The sequence below is a fragment of the Melanerpes formicivorus genome, unplaced genomic scaffold, assembly GCF_026170545.1.
Source record: "Melanerpes formicivorus ecotype bairdi unplaced genomic scaffold, bMelFor1.0.p_v2 SCAF_69, whole genome shotgun sequence".
In the NCBI taxonomy this organism is placed as follows: Eukaryota; Metazoa; Chordata; class Aves; order Piciformes; family Picidae; genus Melanerpes; species Melanerpes formicivorus.
This window is the reverse complement of record NW_027142421.1, coordinates 2094174-2121885: the sequence shown is the minus strand read 5'-3', so window position 1 is coordinate 2121885 and position 27712 is coordinate 2094174. Positions and strand designations below refer to the sequence as shown.

At 44.0% G+C, this 27712-nt stretch overlaps 1 protein-coding gene across 5 annotated transcripts; it reads right to left on the bottom strand.

Moving 5' to 3' along the window:
- Window positions 1-45: 45 nt before the first annotated feature.
- Window positions 46-27487, bottom strand: ECI2 (enoyl-CoA delta isomerase 2). 5 transcript variants are annotated; one of them, XM_068163013.1, is made up of 12 exons: window positions 27392-27454; window positions 13085-13140; window positions 12463-12639; window positions 10296-10458; window positions 9431-9529; window positions 7254-7445; window positions 6380-6449; window positions 5686-5788; window positions 2711-2831; window positions 1950-2039; window positions 1623-1766; window positions 46-566 (listed from the first exon to the last, which is right to left on the bottom strand). In XM_068163013.1, the coding sequence occupies exons 4-12, from the start codon at window positions 10401-10403 to the stop codon at window positions 411-413; spliced, it is 1083 nt and encodes a 360-aa protein (XP_068019114.1). In that variant the 5' UTR covers window positions 10404-10458; window positions 12463-12639; window positions 13085-13140; window positions 27392-27454; the 3' UTR covers window positions 46-410. The 5 variants fall into 5 exon arrangements, with proteins under 5 accessions (XP_068019114.1, XP_068019113.1, XP_068019115.1 ...); XM_068163012.1 differs by lacking the exon at window positions 12463-12639 and having other exon boundaries at window positions 27392-27456; XM_068163014.1 differs by lacking the exon at window positions 13085-13140 and having other exon boundaries at window positions 27392-27452.
- Between the last annotated feature and the right edge of the window lie 225 nt (window positions 27488-27712).

The window sequence follows — 27712 nt, the reverse complement described above, 5'->3', positions numbered from 1 at the left end:
CCCTGTCCCAGTGCCCTCAACTTCAATGAAAACAAACTTCCAGCAGTAATTAATCATTCTATTTATTTTTTCCATTAATACAGTGTTTCCTTTCCCCACAAATGAGTCAAACCACTCACAGGACGTTTACTGAAGAGTTGTCAAATAGGGTGGTGTTTGATCTGTGCCTCCTTTTAGGAGGCAATCTGCTGTAGCATTATTCACACATCACTGGTGCTTACAGAATAAAGAACCTTTTCTCCCCACCTAAACACCCATAGTGCACATAATCCAAGGCACATGACATTGTATTGGTTAACCCAGGACTCAGGCTGAATTATATTCAGTAAGAATTATTACTTCAAGAGAAGATTTATTCATGCTAAGGGCAAATTGAGCTCCTGGCAGAAGGTCACTTCTTCTCCTGAAGGTTAGAGTTTTGACTTCCTCTGAAAGAAGCTGACAATAGCATTTATACACTCATCAGACAGCCACCTCTCCTGCAGGACTTCACACTCCTTGCTGTTGACCTCATGGAGCTTCTCCTTCTCCAGACTTCGTAGCAGTTGCTTTGACACTGCCAGGGACTGGAGGAGAAAGAGCAGAACATTGAGAAGTTCTCTTCTCTGTACTTAAATTCTGATACATTATCAGAGAATAGCACAAACACACACACTGGGATTCAAAGCAAGTCACATTAACATCAGATTCTTTAGATTATAGTCATTTATTTTTTCCCCCTGGAAGTAATTATTGCATTTAGTTACTAATGCTACTACTCAGGTGGAGGAGGTTCCTGGGGAAGCAGAGCAGCAGTCCACTCAGCACAGCTAATCAGAGGAGGTGGGCGTAAGAGAAACCTGCTCAGCTGGCTGCAGTGCCAAATGCAACGCTCACTGCTCACAGCTGGCACAAGTGTCTCCTCCTGCCCAGCAAAATGTAACAACACTCTGACTTGAGTAGCTTTGCAAAACCTACACTATAGAGAGGGATGACTGAATGCAACTACAGTAAAGCCACCATGTGTCCTGAACACTCCCAGCACAATTAATGCAGTAGAGCCAGCAGTAAGGGCTCAAATTATTGCCTTCAAGATCTCTGCTTGAAGGAAAATACATTGAGCCATCTTACTCCCCAGTATCCCAGAGAGCCAGCATAGTGGGGGTTGGAAGGAACCTCTGGAGATCACCTAGTCCAAACCTCCTTCTTAACAAGGTCACCCACAGCAGGTTGCCCAAGATCACAATGTTCAGGCAGGTTTGGAAGCTCTCCAGAGGAGACTCCACAACCTCTTTAGGAAGCCTGCTCCAGGGCTCCAGCACCCTCACAAAGATTTTTTTCCTCCTCTTTACATAGAATGTCCTGGGTTCCAGTTTCTGCCCTTTGCCCCTTGTCCTGTCACTGTGCACCACTGAAAAGAGTCTGGCCCCATCCTCTTATCTCCCACCCTTTAGCTATTGATCAGCATTGATCTCTCAGTCTGCTCTTCTCCAAGCTAAACAGCTCCTGGTCTTTCAGCCTTGCCTTCTCAGAGAGACGCTCCAGTGCGCAGGACTAAAGATGAAGTGAAACCAAATAGCAGGACAAGTGTGGTAGGAGGATTAGGAATGCTTTCAAAGCAGAAAAAGATTTCAAATACTGACATTTTTGGGGAGGCTTGCATAAGCTTCTAGTCTTGCCCAAACTTCCTTCTGAAAGGTCCTGTGAGGGAAGACTTCAGTCACAAGTCCCTGGGCACAGGCTTCTGCTGCAGTCAGCTTCTTATTGAAAAGCAGCATTTCATTTGCCTGTATAAAAGAGAAGTAGAAGGTGCAATTCAACAACCCAAACTTGAGTGACCTTCCTTTCTGGCTCAAAAGATGTGAGCAGGAGGTCTTTCTGTAGACTCACTGTAAGTACACATTTGCTCTCAGAGTTGGAGGGTACCCACAAAGGTCAGACAGTCCCACATGCAGCGCAGACATTCTTACCTTGGCTACACCCATGATTTTTGGGAACAGGTATGAGGAACACCCTTCTGGGCTCTGTCCAAGATGACTAAATGGGGTATGAAATGTAGCCTGGAGAAAGAGCAGCATAAAACAAAGCAAACTTCACAACACAGCCTTGGCTGATCCTGTGAACAATTGTGGCTCAATTTTCCTAACTGTCACAGTGACAAACAATCCAGCACGAGACTTTGAAGAAACAGCTGAGGACGATGAAGCAGGAAAAGTACCACCCACCACAGACTTCTGCAAGGAAAAGCTTGCCCAAGATTAATTAAGGCCTTGGGTTAAGTTCTGTATCTGTTTAATGACCTTATACAAATGAACAGCAGCAAATTCAGTCATATAATGGATTCTCTTCTACACCTTAATAAAGCTTTTGGTTACTTATTTGACAAGCTACCTTAAAAGGAATCTCAAGCTGAATAAATTAAAGCTTCTCCAAAGTTACCTTGGAACACAGGTTAGATAAAACCCCAGTAACTGCACCTCCACCCCATAATCACCTTTTCCTTCCTTTGCTACACATGAAAGGGGCCAGCCACTTTACAACCATAACAGGGAAATTCTACCCATGTTAGCCACAAAGCAACCCTTTGCTGATAATTAATACAGGTGCTTCTTGCTGTGACACAAAAAAACCTTTACCCTTGTGTGTTCTTCTCTGTCAGATTACCCCAAACTAAAAAATCTTTGCTGCAGCAAGAGGCTTAACGAGTGCCTTGGGACTGCACTGTGCTTACCATGTCAGAAGCATAGACCACGTCACACAGGCCAAGGACTGTGACGCTGATCCCAATAGCTGGTCCATTTATCACAGCAATTAGTGGCTTAGGAAAATCAATAAAGTGATCCACAAACTCTCTAGAAAAAAAGCAAAAACCAGAAAGGAATAGACACATCCTTCTTCATCAAATATAAACAACTTTCAAACCACATAGAAACTGCAGAAGAAAATCCAGGAGTTGTATGTAGGGGGGGTTGTACCCTTTCCCAAATGGATTCTGACACAGAAGGTAAGTATTTGAAATACCTACACCTCCTTACCAGCTAAGGGATCACGGAATCATAGAATTGTTAGAGTTGGAAGGGACCTCAAGCATCACCTAGTCAGCTCCTGCCATCAAGTTAGGGAAGTGCTGACCTTTTCAGCTATTCAACACAGCTCACCAATGAGGACAACCTTTGGCCCTGTCTGTCCACCTGCAGGTCCATCCCCCCCAAGTCCCCTTGGAGATACCCATTCTTTTCATATTCTGTTCTGCAGTGAAGCCCCAGAAAGCACCACAATTGCGATGCTACCACAGCTCAGAAATCCCTAGTGTTGCTCTGCAGGGGTTTGAGAAACAGCATTTTGTTTCATTTCACAGCTATTTCTCCAGCTGAGAACTGCCAAACCCATTCTCCAAATCCAGTACGTTTCCAGTGTGAGTGGTGCTTGTAAGAACTTCTCTGGCATCCCTGCACTGGCTGTAGTGACACACTGTGCTTGCACAGCAGTACCAGCACAGCAAGGTGGTCTTCTCATGAGCAAGAAAAACCATGAAGTACTTCACAGAACACTGGGGTTGAAAGAGACCTTAAAAGGTTATCCAGTCCAACCCCCCTGCCAGAGCAGGATCACCTAGAGCAAGTCACACAGGAACAAGTCCAGGGATGTTTTGAACATCTCCAGAGACAACTCCACAACTGCCCTGGGCAGCCTGTTCCAGGGTGCTTTGTCACCCTAATGGTGAAAATGCTTTTCCTTATGTTCACATGGAACCTTCTATGCTCCAGTTTGCACCCACTGGCCCTTGTCCTGTCATTGGATATCATTGAGAAGAGCCTGGCTCTGTCCTCCTGACACTCACCCTTCACACATTTATGAACATGAATGAGGTCACCCCTTCGTCTCCTCCCCTCCAAGCTAAAGAGCCCCAACTCCCTCAGCCTTTCCTCATGAGAAAGATGTTCTGCTCCCTTAATCATCTTTGTACCTCTGCACAGGACTCTTTCAAGCAGTTCCCTGTCCTTCTTGAATTGAGAGGCCCAGAACTGGACACAATATTCCAGATGTGGCCTCACCTGGGCAGAGTAGCGGGGGAGGAAAGCCTCTCTCGACCCCTTCTAATACACCCCAGGATACAATTTGCCCTCTTGGCCACAAGGGCACATTGTGAGACTCCACATCCTGAATAGCCTACGCAGCACTGCAGGCTGTGAGGCTTGCCACGTAACTCCTGAACAACACCTCAGCAACAAATGCAGCTCATCTTTAAATATAACTCAGAAACACTGTTTGCTTTGCTGCAGATTTTAGATTTCCCACCACTTCCAAGTGCTTGCAGGAGCAATCTAATTTCCAAGCATCTCAGATGTCATCACCACATACAGAAGATAAAAACTGCTTAAATAGGGACAAAACACCTTGTTTGTCCCTAGAAAACATTTCCAACACTCTGACAGATGATCTTGGCCTCAGAAGTTACTTGACCAGGTAGGTTCAGACTGCAAGACAGAACCAAGATCCTTACACCTAGCCTCTTTAGAAAGCACCCTGACATTGAAGGCATTTCAGAATATCTTGCTAGTGCAGACACTGTTTGGTATCAAAAAACCTCACAGATTTTTGTTGTGGCCTACTCTACAGTCAAGATCATGCTTCCATCTATGGAAATACTCCAGGTCAGATTGGCCAGGGTTCTGAGCAAGCTGATCCAGATGAAGACACCCTTGTTGACTACAACAGTGTTGGATTAGATGACCTCTAAAGGTTCCTTCCAACCCCCAAACCATTCTGTGATGATGTTTTTTACAATTAAATCTGCATGTACTTTGGGGACTAAAAAAGGGAGTCTTTAGCATCACTGTACTTGGAAAGGCTTAAAATATTCACAGAATCCCATCTTGGTGAAGGCTGGAAGGGACCTCTAGAGATCACCTAGTCCAGCCTCCCTAGCTAAAGCAGGGTTGCCCAGGATGAAAATGCCCAGACATGCTTGGAAACTCTCCAGAGAAGGAGACTCCACAACCTCTCTAGGCAGCCTGTTCCAGGGCTCTGGCACTCTCACAGCAAAGAAGTTTTTCCTCACGTGTTACAGTTTGTGCCCACTGCCCCTTGTCCTGTCACTGTGCACCTCTGAAGAGAGACTAGCCCCATCCTGCTAGCCTCCACCCTATAGATATCGATAAACATTGAGAAGATCCCTTGTCAGTCTGCTATTCTGCAGGCTAGAGCACCCCAGGTCTCGCAGCCTTTCCTCCTCAGAGATGCTCCAGTCCCCTTAGCATCTTTGTAGCCTCCATTGTTTCCTATCTTATTTGAACCAGGGAGCCCAATTAATCTCATTTTCTCATCATCTCATTATCACTGCATCTCCCATATCTTTGTTTATCACAGAATCACCAAGGTTGGAAGAGACCTCAAAGATCATCAAGTCCAACCTGTCACCACAGACCTCATGACTAGACCATGGCACCAAGTGCCACATCCAATCCCCTCTCAAACACCTCCAGGGACAGTGACTCCACCACCTCCCCTGGGCAGCACATTCCAATGGTGAATGACTCTCTTGGTGAAGAATTTTATGTTCATGGTCAGCTGTTAGACCCTCTCATCTAAGTGCAGATACTGTCACACAACTGGGTTCCTGCTGTTGTGTTTTTTATCAATGCCTGCAAGTTTTATTTTACCCATTACAGTAACTTATGCAGATATGAAAACAATTTGTTCTACTTGAGTAACACTGCTGCATCTTTGGCCATCTTCTCCATATCACCAGGCTGGATATTAGCAAAATTATTCAGATCATTTCCACTACAATAGTACTCTCCATTTCCTGCAGAGAACAGAGAAGAATAAGTGTACCAGTGGCTTCTGAGCTGAGAAGCTTCCATTTATTACATCTACAACATTATTAATCAGAGGGATTGTCTCAAAACACACATGCTACCACAGAGGACATCTATGGCTTAAAACCAAGTTTTGACTGACAATTTGCTGAAAGGGAATGAATGAAAAACTGAAGAATATTACATTGGAAAGACTGGGGCAAGGGGGGGAGAAATTATTTGTTTTGCTGTAACAGTGTCAGATAGAAAAATATTTCTTTTCTTTCCCTGCAGACTTGCTCAGGGTTTTTTAGTTGATTCACAATCATTCACTTCACAAAATGTGAGAAACATTTTCTTAAAGAGGAAAATGAGAACAGTTTGTGCATCTCCTTTCCTTGATGTTAACAGCAAGCTTGAAGAATTTGAAACAACATCCTGCATGGATGGTGCCAGAAACTGTGGCAAAATCTTTGGTATACATGAGAGGAAAGAAATTCCTCACTGGCAGTTCTATCTTATATGAGCATATTTCATGTCAGCACTGTCCCTTGGCTTTGTATAAAATAAATCTAAGAGAGGCAGATGAAGTGTGGTACCAGTAATAACTGCTATGGTAGAGTCATTTTTCCCAGCTTCTTCAAGTGCTTTCATAATTTCTCTGTACATCTGCAAAAGAGGAAACACAAAAAATGAGACATTAAAAATGTACAAATGTGATGCTGCAAAAGATCAGGAAACAGAGATTCACACTGACAACAAGGAACTTGAAGAAAGATTAACTATAGTCCTTTCAAGTATGAGATAAAAGTTGTGTGTTACATGTTAAGGTATTTCTGGCCATAAAGACACAGGTTTGCAGTACTGAAGACTTCCAATGCAAGTGTAAATATAAAATAAGGTGCTTTGGAAAGCAGACATTAGCTGGAAACAGCTTATTCTGAAAGCTGAGTAGTAGCTTAAGCAGGCAAAATAAAGAACCAGCAGCAGCAGGGTGAAGTCCCTGCTCTGGAATCTTTGCAGTTGTGAAATGGGATGAGCCACATTCCCAACAGTATGGATTTCCTCTCGAGGACAGCTACGGAAAGGTAGCTTAGGCACATACACAGTAGTGTTGAGCCAAAGCAGGCTGCATACATGCTTTGTTACACAGAAGGCTACAGTCAAACCTTGTCTCCACAAACCAGGCTAGTCAGTCTTCCTCCAATCTGCCATTTGAGTTCAGTGTGAACCATAATCCTGTAATAAATTTGAAGAAAACCCAAAGGACACAGAAAAGCCTAATCCATAAAATTTCATCCAAGTGAATGGTTTCATTTTGTACTGGATCTTTATTCCCTAGGTTGGTATTTGAGTCAATCTCTCAAAATTCAGACCACCATGGTTCAGTCCTTAGTAATGATTCTTTAGAACCTTAGAGTAGCTTACCCAGGAAAGAACAGCAATAAATTAACAGTCCCAAGTTAATTTTACCTTATGGTCGATGGCATTTTTCTTGTCAGGTCGGTTAAACATGATCTTTGTGATATTGTTTTTGGTGGTAACTAGTAATGTTTCATAGCCATCATGTCTGCCCTCTTCTGGAGAAGCCTCTTTCTTCTGGTCAGCAGATTCTGCAGAGACCAGACTTGAGACAAGTTCAGCATATTTCCGTCTTGCATCATCCTGTAATGAAAAAAAACCCAACAAAAAAGAAGTTAAAAACCTACCTGTGCTTCAGGAACAAAAGAAAGAAAAACTTCTCAATTAGAAGGCATTCTAATTAAGGGGAGAAGAGGAACATACTGCAGTTAAACACTGCTGACACGCTTAAAGTCACCTGGAGAGCAGTACCAATAAGTTCCACAAAATTAATAGAATAGAATAAATCAGGTTGGAAGAGACCTTCAAGATCATTGTGTCCAACCCATCATCCAACACCACCCATCAACTAATCAACTAACCCATGCAACCAAGCACCCTGTCAAGTCTCCTCCTGAACACCTCCAGTGATGGCGACTCCACCACCTCCCCGGGCAGCCCATTCCAGTGGGCAATCACTCTCTCTGTGTAAAACTTCCTCCTGACCTCCAGCCTGATCCTCCCCTGGCACAACCTGAGACTGTGTCCTCTTGTTCTGGTGCTGGCTGCCTGGGAGAACATGTATAGATGTTGGGATCATTACATTTGTTTTGTGGGACAAGTGCCCACATCCATGCACAAGTTTACCAGAAGGATCTTTGTCATACTCCCAGCATTTACATACTTCCATGTAACCCTTGTTTCAGCTTTCCAGCTGGATTTGTCTCCAACAAAAGATTTTATTTTAGAACAAGCACTGCTAAGATTAAGAGGCCTGAAAGGGGTCTGCACCATTTTAAAATTGCTTCAAGACACTAATTTTTATTCCACACAAACATGGCATGCAAAAGCCTAATGAATCCTGCTTCCCTACTTCCACAGCAAGCAGTGATGAAAGAGAATTGCAAGTTCTTGGTTGTTACAACCCATTTTCTTGACAGGTTTGAGCAATTCTATCATCCATAATCTGTTGGACATGGAACTGGCATGTTCCCCCTCCACTGTAACTTACAGAGCAGATTTTTTTACTGAAGTATTCAGTATTCCTAAGGTTGGAAGGGACCTCAAAGATCATCGAGTCCAACCTGTCACCACAGACCTCGTGACTGGAGTAGGGAGGACACTGCTGCCCACTGCAGGCTTGAACTCACAACCTTCCCATTAAGGGTCTTATATGCCACCAACTGAGCCACTTGAGTGTTCTTGGCTGCTCCTAAAAGCTGCAGAGCAAGCTCAAAAAACCCAAACCAAACCCCCAAAACATCCCCTCAAAAACCCCTAAACAGCACAAGACCAGGCTATGTTCATGACATCATGCAAGATCATTTCCTTTAAATGAAATGGCACACAGTGCCCTCTCTATATTAAGCAGTATCTTGGACCTCAGAAACTGCTACTGAAGAGAAACATAACACAGCACTGTCACACCTAGTTTATGAGACATGTTTCTGTCATTTAATAGTAACTGCAGGATCTGTGGTACTGAAATACCATGTCAGATTTATCATGGACTGCATGGAAAAAAGAACGTTTATGGAACCTTGCATCTATATTCTTCCTACTTTTTTCCACTTGAAGTAAGGATTTCCCTCAAGCCTGACCTTTCTGCAAAGGTGATGAAAGATGCTGAGATATGCTGAGAAAAAACAAAGAGGCTCTCAGCACTCCCCTTTCTTCTAGTGTTTTAGTCAGTGGCACAAGAGACTGACTTTTAAACGATAAAGTTACTGATAGTTGGGTTACATAAATTTGCACTGTTGCAAGAGCTGAGAAATTCCATCCATCTTTCTCAGAGGGAACAGCAGAAGAGAATACAGTGTGAAAGCCAGTATTATTACTCAAAGTCAGCACGTGTAAAGTATCTTACAGTGGGACAGGATGATAGCAGGCATGGAGAACTAGGTTATATGTGGTCAAAAAGCCTTCAAACACTGAAGCAGTGAAATTGCTAGAATACCGTGCAAAACATCTTGGAGTCTGAAGCAGGGTGCTTTAACTATCATCTTATCTATTTAGAAATCAGCCACTCCAAGACCAGGCACTTTGAGGTAATCTACAACATATTTAAGTGAAATAATAGATATTGTCACCTGAGACAAACTGCCAAGAGAATTCCATGCATCCCACTTGGCTTTCTTGACAAAGTCCAGCATACCTGGTTTTGGAGCATTGCAGGGACCTTCAGTAGCCTGAAGAGAGCAGAGCAAAACTTTGATTAAAGTGAAGATACAATGATAGAGAAAATGACAAGTTTTAGCTGATGAGGATACAGAATTCAGCTGAAACAGAAGGAATACAAAGTGGTTGAGCAATATTCAAACACTTCACATACCACAAAGTTTTCAGTGTCTGCTATTTCCTCACCTGCTGCTAGGCTTTCAGAAGCATCTAGCCAATGAGAGACAAGTTTCCAAAATGCCTGTTAAGTTCTCCTAGCTCAAACACTGCGGAAGTTTCATTCTCACAAAGAAAGTCACAGGCTTCTAAGGTGTGTGAACCAAGAAACCACTGCATGTGGTCTATTAAGCTGGGTCTTACTTCAAAGTCAGCCAGCTTCACTTCAAGCGTGGAAGAAGCATTCCTTGAATGTAAAAAACAAACAAACAAAACCCACAACAAAACCCAACCCACAAAAAGAAAGAATGTGGCATACTCTGCCATGAGCCATTTTCCAGAGCTGCACCACTACATGCTATAGTGCATGGATGGCATCACACAACTGATGTAAACTGCCTCCGTTTCTTTGAATAAAGGTTTCTATTCAAGACATCATTTGTAAGATGAAACAGGTTTGGCTGTAGGGTTTAAGGGGCTGGAATTTCAAGAACAGAATTAGAGAGCTTGAAATGAAGAGTTTAAGACATGATACATTTGAGCAACCTCTATTTTGAGCAAATATTTTTACAACTCCACCCCCTTGGTTGCCCTTTGTGACACAAAGCAAGTCAAACATACCTGTTTAAACAAAGCATAGAGCTTCAACTTAGCTTCATTCCCAGGATCATTTTTCAAAAGCTTCAGTTGTTCTTGAGCCTTTTGGAAGTCTTTTTGGCTGACTTGCATGGTGGCTGCAGTCAGGTGCAGGTGAGCTGAAGGTAAGCAAACAGCTTCTGCTTGCCTGTTCGTAAGTGGGAAAAAAAAATCCCATTGCTTGGGTTTTGTGTAGGACTGGAGGACAAACAAACATGCTGCTTTTTAAAACAACATGAAGTAAATGTGAACTATTAAGTATTTGTTCCTGTGCTGATTAAAAACGACAACAAAAAGCAAGATACTAAAAATGCCAAGAAAGTTGCTTTAGAAGTTTGCTGTAGCTGAAACAATTAACTTTCATAGAATATGACATTTTCTCTCTCTAGGCTGTAGAGGGCTGGATTTGACACTACCAGATGACAAAGTGGGGTGAAATAATGTTTCCTGCTTCTGGAATAAATTGGAGCACTACAGGCTCTGTCCATGACAAGCAAATAAGAGCCACAGAACATTCTTATTAATAGCTTAAATTTGAATGTCTGTATGCAACATTAACAGCTTTATATATCTGATTTAAAACAAGTATGCAGCCTGTCAGCTTTTCATGATCTTCTCAAGTGTGTGTGCTTCTATCTGGAAACATATCAGACAGATGTGGATTATTCACTTCCCAGTTTAACTGATGTTCTAACTGACAGATTCAGAAGAGTGGGTCAGAGTTCAACAAGTTTATCCCTTAAACAACTAGAAGGCTATTCAGCCAACCTGTGAACTTCACCTCCAGCAGCAATAAAAGCCTTTTGACTGGAAAATGTGTACCTAACTGGATACAGATACAAGCATTTTAATACTGAGTATTTGATTAGTCTTACCCTGGAGTCACAAAATGTGTTTGGGCATAGGATCTGAAAGCAAGCAATGTGTTTGTAAAGTTGCATTTAGGGGATGAAGAAAATGCGAGTACAGGAAGACAACCAGTGGTTTCCCTCTCCAGTTTTGCTACCTATCTCTGGAACTACTTGAATGCTGCTGTCCCCAAAATGATCTGTGCATCTGGTACAATTTTTGTCAGTCTAGGAAGTGACTATACTGAAGTGGATTCAATGCTTAAAAAGGAAGATCTATAACATGATGATGGGCAGCTGAGGAAAGGGGAACAGGACACCAGCCAGTCTGAAGGTATTTGCACACATTCAGGGTTAAAGACTACTGGCACTTAGCAAGACAAAAGTTCTCTTCCTTACTAAGCATGCAAAATGACAAGCTAGAAAAGTCAGAGAAAAGACTTAAATGAATTAAAAAATTCTGTCTGGGGAAAAGCGAATGACCTGTAAGTCAGTCCTGACTCAGAGCTACTTTCATTTGGTGTTTGGTTATATCCAGTTTTACTTCTCAGGTACAAAAACATATTTGGGTAAAATATGGTATCTATCCACTTCAAACACTCCATCTTTCATTATTCTTTTCCTCCTCACCTACTGCTTTATAATAGGAGATTTTGCAACTTAGCTGGTTATTGAAGTCTGAAGTTTATAAGAAAAGGCCTCTTTTCTGTAGTTTTCCCATGCTGCTTATAGTTGAGTTCTTTGCAGGATAACTATGGTTCACTCTTGTCTTCCAATCACAGAGGACACTTAGTATATGTGATAACTACTTTTCAGCATGCTAAGGCTATGCTGCCTGCTACCATTTCTCTATTAAAATAATGAAAGATGAAAATGTAAAGGAAAAATTAAACTACTTGACAAGTTATTCATCTTGAGCAAGATGTCCTTCTTCAGAGAGATATATAAAGAGAAAAAGCAGAGCTCCTTGACCCCAGGTAGATCACTGAGTGAGGAAGAGATGACTCAGCACCTGTCAGCACACACATTTTAGTGGCTTTGCTGAAACCACACAAAGCATGCAGAGAACCTGGAACCTGACCTACAAACTACTTGTGTTGAACCTGCACTTCATCCCACTCAAAGCAGAAAAAGAAGCCTAGGAAAGGAACTCAAAATAAAACCCCAAAACACACCTCTGTATTCCCCCTGCTCATATACTCACTACAACAAGGCTAAACAATTTCCCTCTCAAAGGAAGAAAACCTTTATTCCTCTGCACCTTGCAGGCAGTTAGTTGCCACTGCCCTATTGCTACAAATTACCTGTGTTGTACTGGTACCCCATGGAAGAGTGGTGGGGGCCTGCAAACCTCCCTGAGCTGGGTAGGGAAACCAGCTCCCACCAGAAAGAGAGATACAAGAGGAGTCACAATGGGGCAGAGCAGCCAAAGTCCACAACAAATGCCTGTGTGCTTCTGCAAGATCACTCACTTGGCACTTCTGAAAAAAAGAAAGAAAATAAATCCTGGGCATCACTGCCTGACCTCGAAACATCAATGGTGACTATCATTTCATATTTAGTCCCTTGCTTTGGACTGTTCCCATTCAGTCATTCTGGATATCTTGCAAGCGTGCCTTATCTGTTCTACCTCTTTTTCCTGATAAACATTCAAACATAAAACATTCTTAATTGAGTTTTTTAGTTAATTACACTTAAAATAGCCTCTCACTGTTTTCTGTTAAAGAGCCTCTCATTACAGTGTAGTTATGTCACTTATACAAAGACTTCTAGAGTTAAGAATGCCAACTTTTTGTACAACGCTGGCTGCTCATTCTCTAACTTTTAAAGCAACTTCGTTTCCTCACAAAGACTAAACAGAAGTCAACAGATTTCTTTAGATAGGACACATCAGGCATGCTCAGCAAAAGGAAGGTATGGATATACCTGAACTCCATCTTCCATCTACTTAATAAAGGTTTTCTTTTAAACATTAGTAGATCCTGGGGAAATAAAGCACAGACAAAAGCAGTTAAAAATCCTATTAAGATTAAAAGCAGCAGGTGGTACTAGAAACATGGGTTTAAAACTCCCAATAGAACTGAAAAAATGCTTAATTTCACAGTACTGGAACTGACTCCAGAAAGACAAGGAAGAAAAAAAGATTATGAAGCATTACCAGACAGAAAAAAGCAGTACATCTAACCATCACTCAGCTGAATCCTGGAGCACACGCTTAATAGAAGATGTATCTTTTGTACACTACATGTAATACTTAAGATAATCTGTATGGCATCTCTTCTTCACCATCTCAAATCTGCTGCCATCTTTTCCACTGTTTTCTATATACTCTTTATGGAGAACAGCCAGCAACACAGTAACTACCCCTTTTAGACAGACCTTGTATTACAGCACCATGAAGTAGCAATATTTCTGCTCATGTTCCTTGCACTTTAAAAGAAAGTTAAACAAAATACTGTTTTGCTGCTGCTACTGTTGCATGGCTGTTGTTTTTAATTTGTGTTTTGGTTTTCTTTTTCTGTTATGATACAACGCAATCAGTTCCCACAAACCTCGAGATGCCAAGTGTGTGGTTATAAGCTGAAATAAGCTTCTGATTTTGTGTCCTCTTTGGAGTCCCTGCAAAGAGCACACATTGCCCAGCACAGCCCATCGCTGTTTCTGAGGCATCAGCCAGAGTCTCAACTTGTCTACAAGATTCAAGCGTCCCAAAGCTCTAAGAGCTTCACTAGGTCTGTTCTGGAAACAACAACCACTCTCAGAGACTGATCCAAAGTACAGCAGGGTAGCAACCAAATGAGACCTTCCTCACTACCTATCTACAGATCCACAGGAGAGGATCTATGAGGCCTTCCTTGTGGAGTGACCAAGATGGTTCTTGCCTGTTGGAGCCCAGCCATGGAATATTCATGCTCCAAACATTCTCAGGCTTCAGTCTCTCTTAGAGCAGCACTTCCATTTTGATTCTCCCTCAAAACTATCCTGAATTATACTGCTGGAGAAGAAAGGGATCTAGAGAAAGAATAGCCATCTTTGACCAATGCATCAATGGACGCAGCGCAGCGCTGGTGAGAAAGGTTGACACTGTCAGTAACTGTAGCAACTGTTAGGCAATGAGGCATGTGAGTGGAATAGCAATCAGTATCCATAATGTAACCCTGAGAAAGTCAGAGGATCCTTTGGGGTAGGAAAAAAAAAAGACCACAAAACCCCAAACCCAACAACAAATAAACAACAAAACCCCAAAACCAACACAAACAATCCAAGACAGGAATTTCTCTTGCTTTTTCTCCTGAGACTTCATATCACAATGTCTAAAAAGTTGTGTGTACTTGACACATGAACAGATTTTCCTCTGCAACTTGTTAACCTGCAAAAAAGCCTGCAACTGCTTCCACAACTATCCCAATGTGGAAAACTTCCACTTCCCCTCATTCGCATGCACCTCCTTCAAGACCCTCTGCCATTACTTGAAATTAATCCAGAACACAGGCAGATGAATTTCAGGTTTCATTCAGAAGATGAAGAAGCAGAGAATAACAAAATTTTACTGTTCCAATTGCTGTAGCTGCTAAATTTTCCAGTTATCTAGCAACTACAAAAAAGGTAAGACTAAAATAACTGAGCTGCTCCTTCAAATTAAAAAACAAAACCTCACACTTTTCACAGCAGCAACCTTTATACCTCACCAAGTCATCTAACTCACAGTAACTACTGCATGCAAGTAGTCTGTACTTTCCCCACCTAAGTTGACAAGCTCACTGTTCAGCCCTGCATTGCTGTCCCTGCTAACACGCATCATGTCAGCAGGTTACCAGTCAGCTGACAGAAAGGAGATGCTAGAGTCATTTTGGTTCTTGCTGCACAAAGTAGTAACACAGACTTCTGTCTGGTAAAGCAGCACTCACCAAGCTCCTGCAGAGATCTATCAGAACAAACATCACCTCTTAGACCAAAACCCATTAGCCTAAGAAAGTTATTCTCTAGAAATCAGTACATTTGGTTCACTTGGGGAAACAAATTTTTATTAACCATGGTGATAACATGGAGGTGTTGAGGACTCAGACAGAACTCCAGTTTTCCTAAAAGCCATAAGAAAGTAATTGTTTCTCCCTGCTCTACTACCACAGTCTCTGGCAGTATCCTCTTGGACTGCAGTAACTAAGACTCTGTTCCTACCAGGTAGTAGGATATAAGTGCTCTGGTACACTCAGAACACAAGCTTTCAGTGTTCTGACATTCCCAGTATACCTAGCTAGCAAAAAAGATCAGCACATACATTTTCTAACCAATTCACTCAATGTTGCTTTAATAACAGAAAGGAAGTCAGATTAGCTCTTCCTTTACATCACGGCATTTCAATAGCTGCTCTAAACACAAGTTTGGTGTACAAATCCTTATCAGCTTTTACTATTTTACACTCCCACGCTGTTTTGACATATAAAAACTAGCAGATAATGATGTCTCTGCCAGCAAACTGAAGTGCTGAATTACTGTTGTTTAAAGTCGCTCAGCTGTGCTCAATAGCTTTCGTTTTCAATATTAGACTAGCTGAGAATCAAAGATCTAGATGAGCATTCACTGATCCCTGAAATGTTCTGCTCTTTGAGCTGTATATACAGTTCATATTCTCTCCTCACAGCTGCTCTGAGAGAAATTGGGATCTTCTCCTGAAATGCCTGCAAGAGCTCTCTTTCCAGCAGACTTAACTGGACATTGTGCATTCATCCCCAGCATGACAGAACTTCCTGCATGTCCTTGGCCCATGCAGGGTGTTTCTGCAAGCATGAAGATTTACTGACAGATATTCTCTGAAACACATTCAAAAGCTACAATGTTAACAAATAGAGATGTGATGCTCATACATGTGATGTTTGTTGATCCCAGGCACAAATACAGGCTAGGCAGTGACTGGCTGGAGGATAGCCCTGAGGAGAGAGACTTGGGGGTGCTGGTGGACAAAAAGCTCAACATGAGCTCTCAGTGTGCACTTGCAGCCCGCAAAGCCAATCAGATCCTGGGCTGCATCAGGAGAAGTGTGGCTAGCAGGTCGAGGGAGGTGATCCTCCCCCTCTACTCAGCCCTGGTGAGACCCCACCTGGAGTACTGTGCCCAGTTCTGGAGCCCCTATTACAAGAGGGATGTGGAGGTGCTGGAACGTGTCCAGAGAAGGGCCACGAGGATGATCAGAGGGCTGGAGCACCTCTCCTATGAGGACAGACTGAAGGAGTTGGGGCTGTTCAGTCTGCAGAAGAGAAGGCTCCGAGGTGACCTAATTGTCGCCTTCCAGTATCTGAAGGGGGCCTACAGGAAGGCAGGGGAAGGACTTCTCAGGATATCAGGTAGTGATAGGACTAGGGGGAATGGAATGAAGCTGGAGGTGGGGAGATTCAGGCTGGATGTGAGGAGGAGGTTCTTCACCATGAGAGTGGTGAAACCCTGGAATGGGTTGTCCAGGGAGGTGGTCGAGGCCCCGTCCCTGGGGGTGTTTAAGAGCAGGCTGGATGAGGCTCTGTCCAGCCTGATCTAGTGTGGGGTGTCCCTGCCCATGGCAGGGGGGTTGGAACTAGATGATCCTTGTGGTCCCTTCCAACCCTGAATGAAACTATGAAACTATGAAAGTTTATTGTAGTATTTAGAGAGCAACAAACTTAAATAGGCTCATTAAACATCCCTATCCAAGAAGGCAGACAAAACCCACTAATACTCCTGTTAGTCCAGATGAGCCAGTGAAAGAAGACAAATTATTTGCCTGAAGCTAACCTTCTCTCCTATGACACCTAAATATTATTTTCTTTTCGAGGACCAGAATGAGCAAAGACTCACACAACCTAATCCTCAAGAAATTAATTGTTATTCCCAATTCAAAAAAGAATGCACTGGACTCTGCACTGGTGAGGCCACACATGAATTACTGTGTCCAGTCCTGAGCTCTCCAGTACAAGAGATTTACAGACATACTGGAAAGAGTCCAGCAAAGGGTCAGGAAGATGATTACAAGACTGGAGCATCTCACATATGAGAAAGCAGGGTCTGTTCAGCCTGGAAAAGAACAGCCCCAAGGGGATCTTACTAATGTATATTAACATCTAAAAGGATGGTAACTATCCAAAGGGATGAAGACCACAGAGCCAAGCTCTTCCCGGTGGTTCCTCCTGAACACAGGGGAACATCATCTTACTATGAGGGTGACCAAGCACTGGCACAGGTTGTCCAGGGAGACTGTGGAGTTTCCATCCTTGGAGATATTAAAGGCTGCCTAGACAGACTCCTCAGCAACCAGCTCAAGGTGGCCCTGCTTGAGCAAGGAGGTGAAACCAGGAAGTGCACTAACTTTTAACAATTCATCTGTAGACTTTGATGCTGTAGCTCTTCTGGCTCTCAGGTGAAAGCCCTGAGAATCTGTTTCACAGGTGCAATCAGAATTATCTGTTCCATGACACTCAGAAGAAAAAGGAAGACTATGTTTGCTATTGAACTGTGAGTGTTTAAATTCTTAGCTGGCAGGCTCACTCCAAGCCAATGCCCATTCAAGGACAAAACCAAGCCTGAGATGAATGACACACCTAGACTTTGCAGTCAGGAAGTCTACTCAAGGATCAATCTGCAGGATTAGGACAGAAGATAATCCCCCAAATTACTGGCTGCCTAAATTACAAAAAAGATCTTTCACAGAGCAAAACCCACCATGAACTCCTTGTCACAACACATGCAATGGTGGATAACTGGCAGAGGTTAAGCCCCCTTGCACAGCTTGTCCTCAGAGGGGCTGGAGGCGGCTGAGCTTAGCTTCTGAGTGACGTCCAATTGCATCTTTTACTGTGATTAGCTTTACATGCTCAGGAAGAGAATTAAGACTTAAAAGGGAGTCAAGAGCCAAAGCACTTTATTGACCCAGCAACACGTATAGCTACCACCACGATCTGTAGGGAGCACTACGCCTCAACACCTCGAGCAGGAGTGAGTGGGAACAGCAAAGAGGAACAGCAAGCAGGGACAGAGCAACAGGAACGGCGCCGGAACGGCACGAGCAGAAACGGGGCCAGCGGCGAGCGGAAAGGGCGGCTCAGGAAGAACAAGTAGGAACGGCAGCTCCTCAGGAGAAATGACAGCTCGCAGAGATGACGATGGCGGCTCTGGCCCCACACAAGACCCCCAGCAACCCTGTGCTCTGCCACACTGTGACATCTTTTATAACTTCACACTGTGGCTAAAAGTAGCCGTGCCCCCCCAACTCGGCAGTGGAAAGCATGCCCGGTATCATGGCTCGGGAGTCTCCAGCGTCCTTAAGTCCCTCGGTGGACTCCAGACCCAGGTGCATGGGCAAGGGACTAAGGCTAGGTTTCTTGTGTTGGTTCCACACATAGCTTCGTTTGTGTGGTAGCTATAGGAACAAAACTTTCGTGGCTTAGATTGTTCTCCCAACAATGCTGAGAACATTTTTCATTCCCTTATACTCCTTGAAATGCTAACACTTGCTAAAAAGCAAAATTCCCCTCTCTGCCGTTGCTCAGGCAATCCCAGAGCAGGCTGGACTGAAAGGCAGGTCCGATGTCCTCTGGCACAAAGAACAAGGTTCACCTCCAAGCTACCCTAGGTAATAAGTATGTGAAATACCAAGAATTACAGAATGATCTACAAGTAACAACTCCTGTGTGGATTCCTTCTGCAACACAATCTTATTTATGGCAGAGCAGTAATGTTACTGGGGTGGGAGAAAGGGCAAAAAAGTTCAAAAACCCTTTCCTTGTAAGGAGTCAGATACCAAGAGAAGGTGATTATTTATTTATTTATTTTTGTGAGGAGGTTGTAAGGAATCTATCATATTTAGACAGGAGGAATTTTTTGGGCTTGGGGTAAGGCATTTTAATTTGGCTTTAAATGTGGTTTTGCACCACCACAGTTATAACACTAATATGAACTACATGGTGGGATAGCACTGAGTGCAAAGTTGTACTTACTTCTTTCTAAACCAACACAATGATAATTTTGTTTAATCTTCAGTTAAAACAGACTTAATTCACTGACTGGATCACAGGACTTTCTACCTGCAATACCCCAGGTTATCAGAAACAAAAAGGCAAAACAATAAAGCATTACACATGTTCTCTCTGGACTTCAGCACACATGAGATCTACCTGCTGAATTAACTGCTGTCACACTGTTAACACTTTCTGTAGACATTTAGGTCAACACGAAAAAGTCAGTAACTTATGACTAAATCATGAAGTTACGAGTTCACTGATAATACCTATGGTCTCCTTGCTGTGGCTTGCTGTCCTGGGTTAACACAACCTGCTCTAACAAGCAAGCCCCCCACCCCAGACACAGTTGGGAAGGAAAAGAAACACAAAGAAAACCAAAACTAGGAGTTTCATGAGATCATACATTATACAGTTTCCTTAGCAGAAGCAAAAGCAGGAGCAGAAGCAGAAGCCAGCAATAAAACAGGTCCCCCCACCCAAACACAGAACAGCCACACTTGAAAAGGCCAAAACCAGAAAACAGAAGCTGCAACCAGAACAGGAGGCCTCTCATGTTAGAATCTGAACTTCAAGCCCCATGATACTTTGCTCCAGCCAGCAGTTTCATTTTGACGCTGACATGGTAGCAGCATGGCATTGAGTACCCATCAACAGAATGTTGGCAAATTATCCAGCCATCATGTGTTAATCACTGCCAGAGCTCTCCAAAACCAACAAATAGCATCACTCATTCAGGGACTGGGCTCCAATGGAAGAAGGAAGCCTTTACAGAACCCCTTCCAAAAGGGCTTTGGCTTCCTCTTTTCTGCTGGAGAATGTTGTATTGAATTACTTGGTGATTGTTTCTGTTTATTTGTGAAATAAAGGATGATTTAACAAGACCTTCAAAATCTTGTCTCACAGTTTTTGCTGGAATTTACTGGTTACAGTCTAAATTTTATTATAATGAACTTCAAGGGATCATGGAAAACATGCACTGCAATCATGGGGCTCATCACAACAGAAAGGCTCAACCATTTCCTATAGCAGAACAATGAAAGGGCATCCAATCTGAACTGAATTTCACCATATCCTAGTTGTAGGCAGATTATTTCACACTGATCAACTTTTCAATTATCCTTTTGAAATAGAAAAAATCACTAATATTCTTACACTGAATGCAAGAAGATAGAAAAAAGAAAAGCCTGACAAAACTGTACAAAATTGAACAAACCAATCTCCTGTATGTGCTCACTCTAGCAAAGATGAAACCAGTGAAACCTCCAGGGTCTGCTTTGGCATTAATATAAATCAAGGTTACTTGCAAACATGATTCACTAGAGTGAATCAAATCTGCATAGAGCCCAGGCAGAAAATCATGTTTTGCATCGTGAATTGTGAATTCCTGACATTCAGGTGTTTTGCTTGTCTTCACATGTCCAACACTGCAAAAATTTTGCCAGAAATAAATTGACCAATTTCTGCCCTCCTGAGGACTGTTGTACAAGAATCAAGCACCTCCTGCTTGCTCTCTTCACTAGACTGCAATTGCAGACTGAACATAATTTGCACAGGGGGAGAGGTACAAGTGAAGTAAGGCATAACCATAGAGTCAATTTGGTTGGAAAAGATCTTTAAGATCATTGAGTCCAACCACTAACTTCACCAAAGCTGGTACTAAACCATGTCCCTCAGCACCACATCTGAACAGCTTTTAAACCTCCCTGGGGAGCCTATTCCAATATTTGATAACCCTTTCACTGAAGAAGTTTCTTCTCATGTCCAACGTAAGCCTCCCCCAGTGCAACCTGAGGCCATTTCCTCTTGTCCTTCTATGAGGAGAGAGACTTGGGGGTGCTGGTGGACAAGAAGCTCAACATGAGCTCTCAGTGTGCACTTGCAGCCCGCAAAGCCAATCAGATCCTGGGCTGCATCAGGAGAAGTGTGGCTAGCAGGTCGAGGGAGGTGATCCTCTCCCTCTACTCAGCCCTGGTGAGACCCCACCTGCAGTACTGTGTCCAGTTCTGGAGCCCCTATTACAAGAGGGATGTGGAGGTGCTGGAGCGTGTCCAGAGAAGGGCCACAAGGATGATCAGAGGGCTGGAGCACCTCTCCTATGAGGACAGACTGAGGGAGTTGGGGCTGTTCAGTCTGCAGAAGAGAAGGCTCCGAGATGACCTAATTGTGGCCTTCCAGTATCTGAAGGGGGCCTACAGGAAGGCTGGGGAAGGACTTCTCAGGATCTCAGGTAGTGATAGGACTAGGGGGAATGGAATGAAGCTGGAGGTGGGGAGATTCAGGCTGGATGTGAGGAGGAGGTTCTTCACCATGAGAGTGGTGAAACCCTGGAATGGGTTGTCCAGGGAGGTGGTAGAGGCCCCGTCCCTGGGGGTGTATAAGAGCAGGCTGGATGAGGCTCTGTCCAGCCTGGTCTAGTGTGGGGTGTCCCTGCCCATGGCAGGGGGGGTTGGAACTAGATGATCCTTGTGGTCCCTTCCAACCCTGAATGAAACTATGAAACTATGAAACCAACCTCCCACCTTGCTGCAGCCTCCTTTGAGGTAGCTGAAGAGCAAGAAAGTCTCCCCTCAGCCTCCTGATAAGTAGCATCTTAGAATAATACTATTCAAAACCACTTTCTGCTACATAAGCAAAAGCACAAAATTAATTCCTAGTACCATAGTAAGGGTAAAAATCCCAAACATTTGCAAAACATATTTACATTCTCCTCAAGAAACTCAGAACTTCTGATGGGGAGAGAAATCTTAAAATGTAAGGGCAGAAAGAAATTGTAGTTAACTGCTCATATGAAGTGCAGCTATCTGAGAGCCAAGGCTGTTCAAGCCCAGCAAAATTCAAGGGCAAAACCTGTAGTTAACCACCACCTTATTTGCATTCACATTATCAGATTCTTTTGAACTCATCAGCAAAGCTACTACAGAACCACCTAGTGCTCCCTGACCATTCAGCAGACAAAGGTGACACAATCACTCTGACTTCAATGAGCAGCTGCTTCAAAGCAAATGAACTACAACAGAAAGCTGTGTTCCAAGCCAGTCTCTCTGCAAGACTTCCAGACACCTCAGCTTGATATTATCTGGCAACTGTCAAACCTATCTCAACAGGTACTGAGCTTGCTGGTCTGTATTTCATTAACTGCTGCCAGTATTTCTGTTCAAAACAGTTTAAGAAGGTGCTCACATAAGGATTTAAGTTTGTTAAGATGTTTTTCTGGACAACCATTCAACCATTTCACCACTACCTTTTAAACTGTATTGGTAAATCAGCATGTGTAAACAAGATGTAGCAACTCATGCAATTAATGTTGGTATTTGTAGAGAGAAGCTCCTCATTAAGAGATTTAGCGTTCATTTTCCATTAACTAGTTCAGCTCAGCATTCAAAAGTTATCCCACAGCCATTCTTTGCAGATCTAGTTGCATTTCTTGTCATGACATAATACAGGGAAGTCAAGAGGAGATGTGGCACACTGCTCATGGGTCAGGATGGAAGTGAACATGAACCCTGAAGACTGCTGCTTCCCAAGGAAAAGAGCAGATACTGTATCAATGACGGGTTTGCTGTAAGCCATCTGTATTCCTGGTGCAAAGATCAGCAATGCCACATAAGCTGTTGGCCTGTCCTGGTAAAAGACAAAATTAACCATTTTTCAAACCACTATATTCAAAGACCAGCAGTGATCATCTGAAAAAAGGTTTTCAGAGCTGCTGAGATCAGCTGCTTTGATAAGCTCCAACCTCTTCTAAAGTTGCCAAGATAACTGTACCAATGAATACAGCAGGAAGTTAGCATGTGACTACTGTCTTAGTTTGGACCAGGAGAATGGTCTTGGAGCAAGCTGACAACTCCATTCCTCTGGTTTGTGCTGCAGAGCCATCATGGCACATACAAGTTACATCTCTTCTAGATCATATAAAACTGGAAGATGTCCTCAAGCCACTGATAGGCGTTCAGTGCTGGGATCACAATCACAGAAAACACCCAGTTCAAGATCATCCAGTCCAACCTTCAACACAGCACTGAAGCATCAATACTAAACAAGGTCCCTAAGCACCAGGTCAACATACTGTTTAAACACCTCCAGGGACAGTGACTCTACCACTGCTCTGGGCAGACCATTCCAATATTTAATAACCCTCTCTATGAAGAAGTGTTTCCTAGCATCCAGCCTGACCCACCCCTGGTACAGCTTGAAGTATTTCCTCTAGCCCTGTCCACTTGTCAAAGAGAAGAGGCTGGCCGCCTCCTCACTCACTCCAACCTCCCTTCAGGTAGTTGTAAAGAGAATACGACTAGTCTGAGGGGAAACTACCCAAACAAGGGTAACATGGATGCAGGTTTCCTAATGTAATGGTTCAGCTCAAGGGCTAATCTGCCTGTTCCCCCAACACAGAAGTGAGGGGAAAGTAACACACACAACTCAGGGTTCTGATAAAGTGATAAAAGTTTACTATAACATAAGATGTCATAATCACAATGAATAATTACCTTAGCTAATAATCTAATTATGCAATGCATGATTACCTTATCTTAGCCTACCTGTAGAAGCAGCATAGTGAAATACAGGGGAAAAAAAAAAACACACAGCATAAAGCAGAAAACCAAAGCCAGAAGCTACCCACTTCCCACCTGTTCCACCACCATGCCCACAGAAAAGAGCAAACACCCAAGAACCTAGAAGCAGCAACTGCAACTGGAAGCCTCCCATGTTGCAGTCTGAACTTCAAGCTCCATAATACTTTGCTCCAGTTAGCACTTTCATCTTTTGCAGCAGCAGATTCAAGTCAATCCATTAACACCTAGCAGGAAACCTTTTGTTAGCAGGGGTCTGACCTGCTGCAAATGCAGCCACAGCCCCACAACACCGCCAGTTGCTGTGGGACCTCTGATCTCAAACATCTGAATACAAAGAATGTGGGATGGGTACAGCTCCAGTAAGACTCTTCTGAATATTCATTTGTGTCAGCATTCCCCCTCCTCAGAGACATTCACACTTGGAAAAATTACATACTGTGACAGAGCGGGACATGAAGTGGAGACGAGAGTGTGGGACTCGAGTTTGGAAGGATTAGGTTGCAACAGCAACCAAAAAAAACCAAACAAAAAAGCAGCCACAACAAAATAACAGGAATTCTTTCATCCTTATATTTGTGTGAGTCTTCCTTTCCCAGTGCTCCAAGGATATCTCTCCTTCTGGAGTTTAGATTGAAAAACGCTCCCTAGACTTATTGGAGCAGCAAGGCTGCTAGTCTTTGATATAGTTCTGCTGGTATACTGCTGGTATAGAATTAAAACCCAACTGCTTGGTGCGTCACCACTGGAAAACTGCACAATAACATTAACCTGTTATTATTGGTTTGGACCTTATTTCACACACAGAATCTTGCCATTTCAAACATCTGATTCCACTAACCTAATGATGTCCAGCAGGACTGTCTTTTATGCGTTTTCCAGTTGAATTCCTTTCCCTTCCTCTCACTCTAACAACTTAACCACATGAAACTAATATTTACCTGTAGAAAGCTTGCCTAGAGTTCTTTTTCTGAAATAAGGGCAGAGGTCATACTGATCACACAATTCACTTTCTCTTTGGTTCTCCCTGCATCATAAGACATTCATGTACAAACTTCAAATAATTTCTCACAAAGCTCTGGGAGATAAATATTACTATGGCTACAGTTTACTGGTTAAGATGCACTCATGCCTAAAGGAGATACTTGAGTAGAAGCATTTCACTTATGAAAGAGTGCATCACAAGAGTCAAATTTGCACATTGTTAACAAAAGCATCACAAGTCTTGAATCTATTGGTATGATGATGCCTGCTTCATTACTCTGCTTAGGAACTTGCTTACTGATATACTTAACACACCAAACGTTTACTTTTCTGAGAGTATTGTAAACTATTTTTGATAGAAGAGGAAATCCTACACATTTGTGTACTCTGCAGTTCTTAGACACACAGAAGTCATTCCACAGTGCAATTTCCAATAATAGTGTCAACATCACAATTTTGTCCACTCACAAATCAAGCCATCCTTTCTGCTTTCCATGGCCCAGCTAACACTAAGTGCTCTGCTGCCACAGCACACACTACCACGTGGGACACTATTGGCAAACTGCTTAAAAGCAATATGCAATAAAGGCACCCTGCAGGAGATATTACATCACTATTTGGAAACCAAATTCTTAGCAAGAAGGTTTAACTAGTTAGACACACAGTACAGCTTGCTGTTGCAAGACCAACAAAAAGGAGGGGGTGAAAACAACAAAAAATAAAACACAGAAACACACATTTTGCTCTGTATTTCAATGGAATTTCAGATGTCTTACTCCCAGCCTAACCAACAATTTATTCGGTGGTTAAACATTTGCCTCTGCAGACAGAAATATGAGGGTCTAGGCCCTGTTGGTGGAAGGTATCAAATGCAGGTTTTCCACTCCCGTGCTGTATTCATAGAAACCAAGTTACACAGAATACATAGAATAAACCAGGTTGGAAGAGACCTTCAAGATCATCACGTCCAACCCATCAACCAATCCAACCCACCTAATCAACTAACCCATGGCACCAAGCACCCCATCAAGTATCCTCCTGAACATCTCCAATGACAGCAACTCCACCACCTCCCCAGGCAGTCCATTCCAATGGGCAATCACTCTCTCTGTATAGAACTTCTTCCTAACATCCAACCTAAACCTCCCCTGGCACAGCCTGAGACTGTGTCCTCTTGTTCTGGTACTGGATGCCTGGGAGAAGAGACCAACATCCACCAGTCTACAACCTCCCTTCAGGTAGTTGTAGAGAGCAATAAGGTCACCCCTGAGTCTCCTCTTCTCCAGGCTAAGCAACCACAGCTCCCTCAGTCTCTCCTCTTAGGGCTTGTGCTCCAAACCCCTCACCAACTTTGTTGCCCTTCTCTGGACTCGTTCCAGCAAGTCAACATCCCTCCTAAACTGAGGGGCCCAGAACTGGACACAGTACTCAAGGTGTGGCCTAACCAGTGCAGTGTACAGGGGCACAATGACCTCCCTGCTCCTGCTGGCCACACTGTTCTTGATGCAGGCCAGGATGCCATTGGCCCTCCTGGCCACCTGGGCACACTGCAGGCTCATGTTCAGCCTACCATCGACCAGCACCCCCAGGTCCCTCTCTGCCTGGCTGCTCTCCAGCCACTCTGACCCCAGCCTGTAGCACTGCATGGGGTTGTTGTGGCCGATGTGCAGAACTCAGCACTTGGATGTGTTCAATCTCATGCCGTTGGACTCTGTCCATCTGTCCAGCCTGTCGAGGTCCCTCTGCAGAGCCTCTCTACCCTCCAGCAGATCAACTCCTGCCCCCAGCTTGGTGTTGTCAGCAAATTTACTGATGATTCCTTTACTTAAAAGGTAGTTGCTACAGCTAGAAGTATCTTAAACTTACCATAATCATAGAATCATTTTCATTTAAAGAGCCCTTCAAGATCATCAAGTCCAATCAGCACTGCTGGGTTACCACTAAACACATCCCTCAGCCCCTCATCTACACGGCTTTTAAACACCTTCAGAGCCAGGGACTCCACACTGGCACGGGCAGTCTGTTCCTGGGCTTCATAACCCTTTCAGTGAAGGAATTCCTTCTAATATCAAACCTAAACCTACTCTGGTGCAATCTGAACCAATTTCCTCTTGTCCTTCCACTTGGTACTAGGAAGAGCGACCTTTCACCTCACTCCAACCTCCTTTCGGGTAGTTGCAAAGAGTGAGGTCTCCGACGAGCCTACTCTTCCCCAAGCTTAACCCCAACTTTGTTGCCCTTCATCAGCTTCTCTGCCCTTCTCTGGACCCACTCCAGCACCTCAATGTCCTTCTTGTAGCGAGGGCCCCAAACCCGAACCCAGTATTTGAGGTGCAGCCTCACCAGTGCGGACACAAGTCATCTCCGTTGTTTGAGGGTGAACACATTTCCTCCTGTGCATGAACCACGTACATATGTGCAAGGTCCCGGCAAGAAACAGATGACACTACCTAGGCCCGACGCATCACCACCCCACCCCCCCAGCACCACGGCGCTTTGCCTGGCCCCGGCCCCCCTCTCACTCCCGAGCCCTTGGATGAGGCCCCGCCGCGCAGCCCCGAAGGAGCAGGGCTGCTGGGGGAGGGAGGAAAGGCCGCCCGCAGGACACTCACCCCGAGAGCCCGGCGAGGAGGCCGTCCTTTCCCAGAGGAGGACGACGCCGGGGCCCTCAGCTGCAGGCGATCGGAGCTCACCTTATTTTACAGAGGGGCCGCCAGGACAACCTCCGGACGAAGGTCAGGACCGAGGCCGCCATAATACGAGGGAGTGAGGGCCGGGGGAGGAGACAGCAAACTCCACCCTGCTGGAGCCGCCACGCCTTCATCAGCTGAGGGGACGGCCATCGCCAGCTCCCTTATCCGGAGAGCCGCCTCCAGGTCAGCGGGCAGGCCGCCTTGCGAGCGGAGACTGCTGCTGGGGGGGCAGCTGTGGGTTTTGGCGGGAAGCGTGAGGCGACCCGGCCTCAGAGGAAGGGTTCGCTGGAGGTTCGTTGGGGATGCCTAAGGCGGGAGGCG

Excerpts from the sequence above, each read along its gene's own strand:
- ECI2 (XM_068163011.1), bottom strand. The coding sequence starts at position 27,453 with ATGGCGGCCTCGGTCCTGACCTTCGTCCGGAGGTTGTCCTGGCGGCCC. Across the intron at positions 10,459-27,391 it reads CGGCCCCTCTGTAAAATAAG|GCAAGCAGAAGCTGTTTGCT; the intron begins GTGAGCTCCGAT and ends ACTTACGAACAG. Across the intron at positions 2,040-2,710 it reads TGGTCTATGCTTCTGACATG|GCTACATTTCATACCCCATT; the intron begins GTAAGCACAGTG and ends CTCTTTCTCCAG.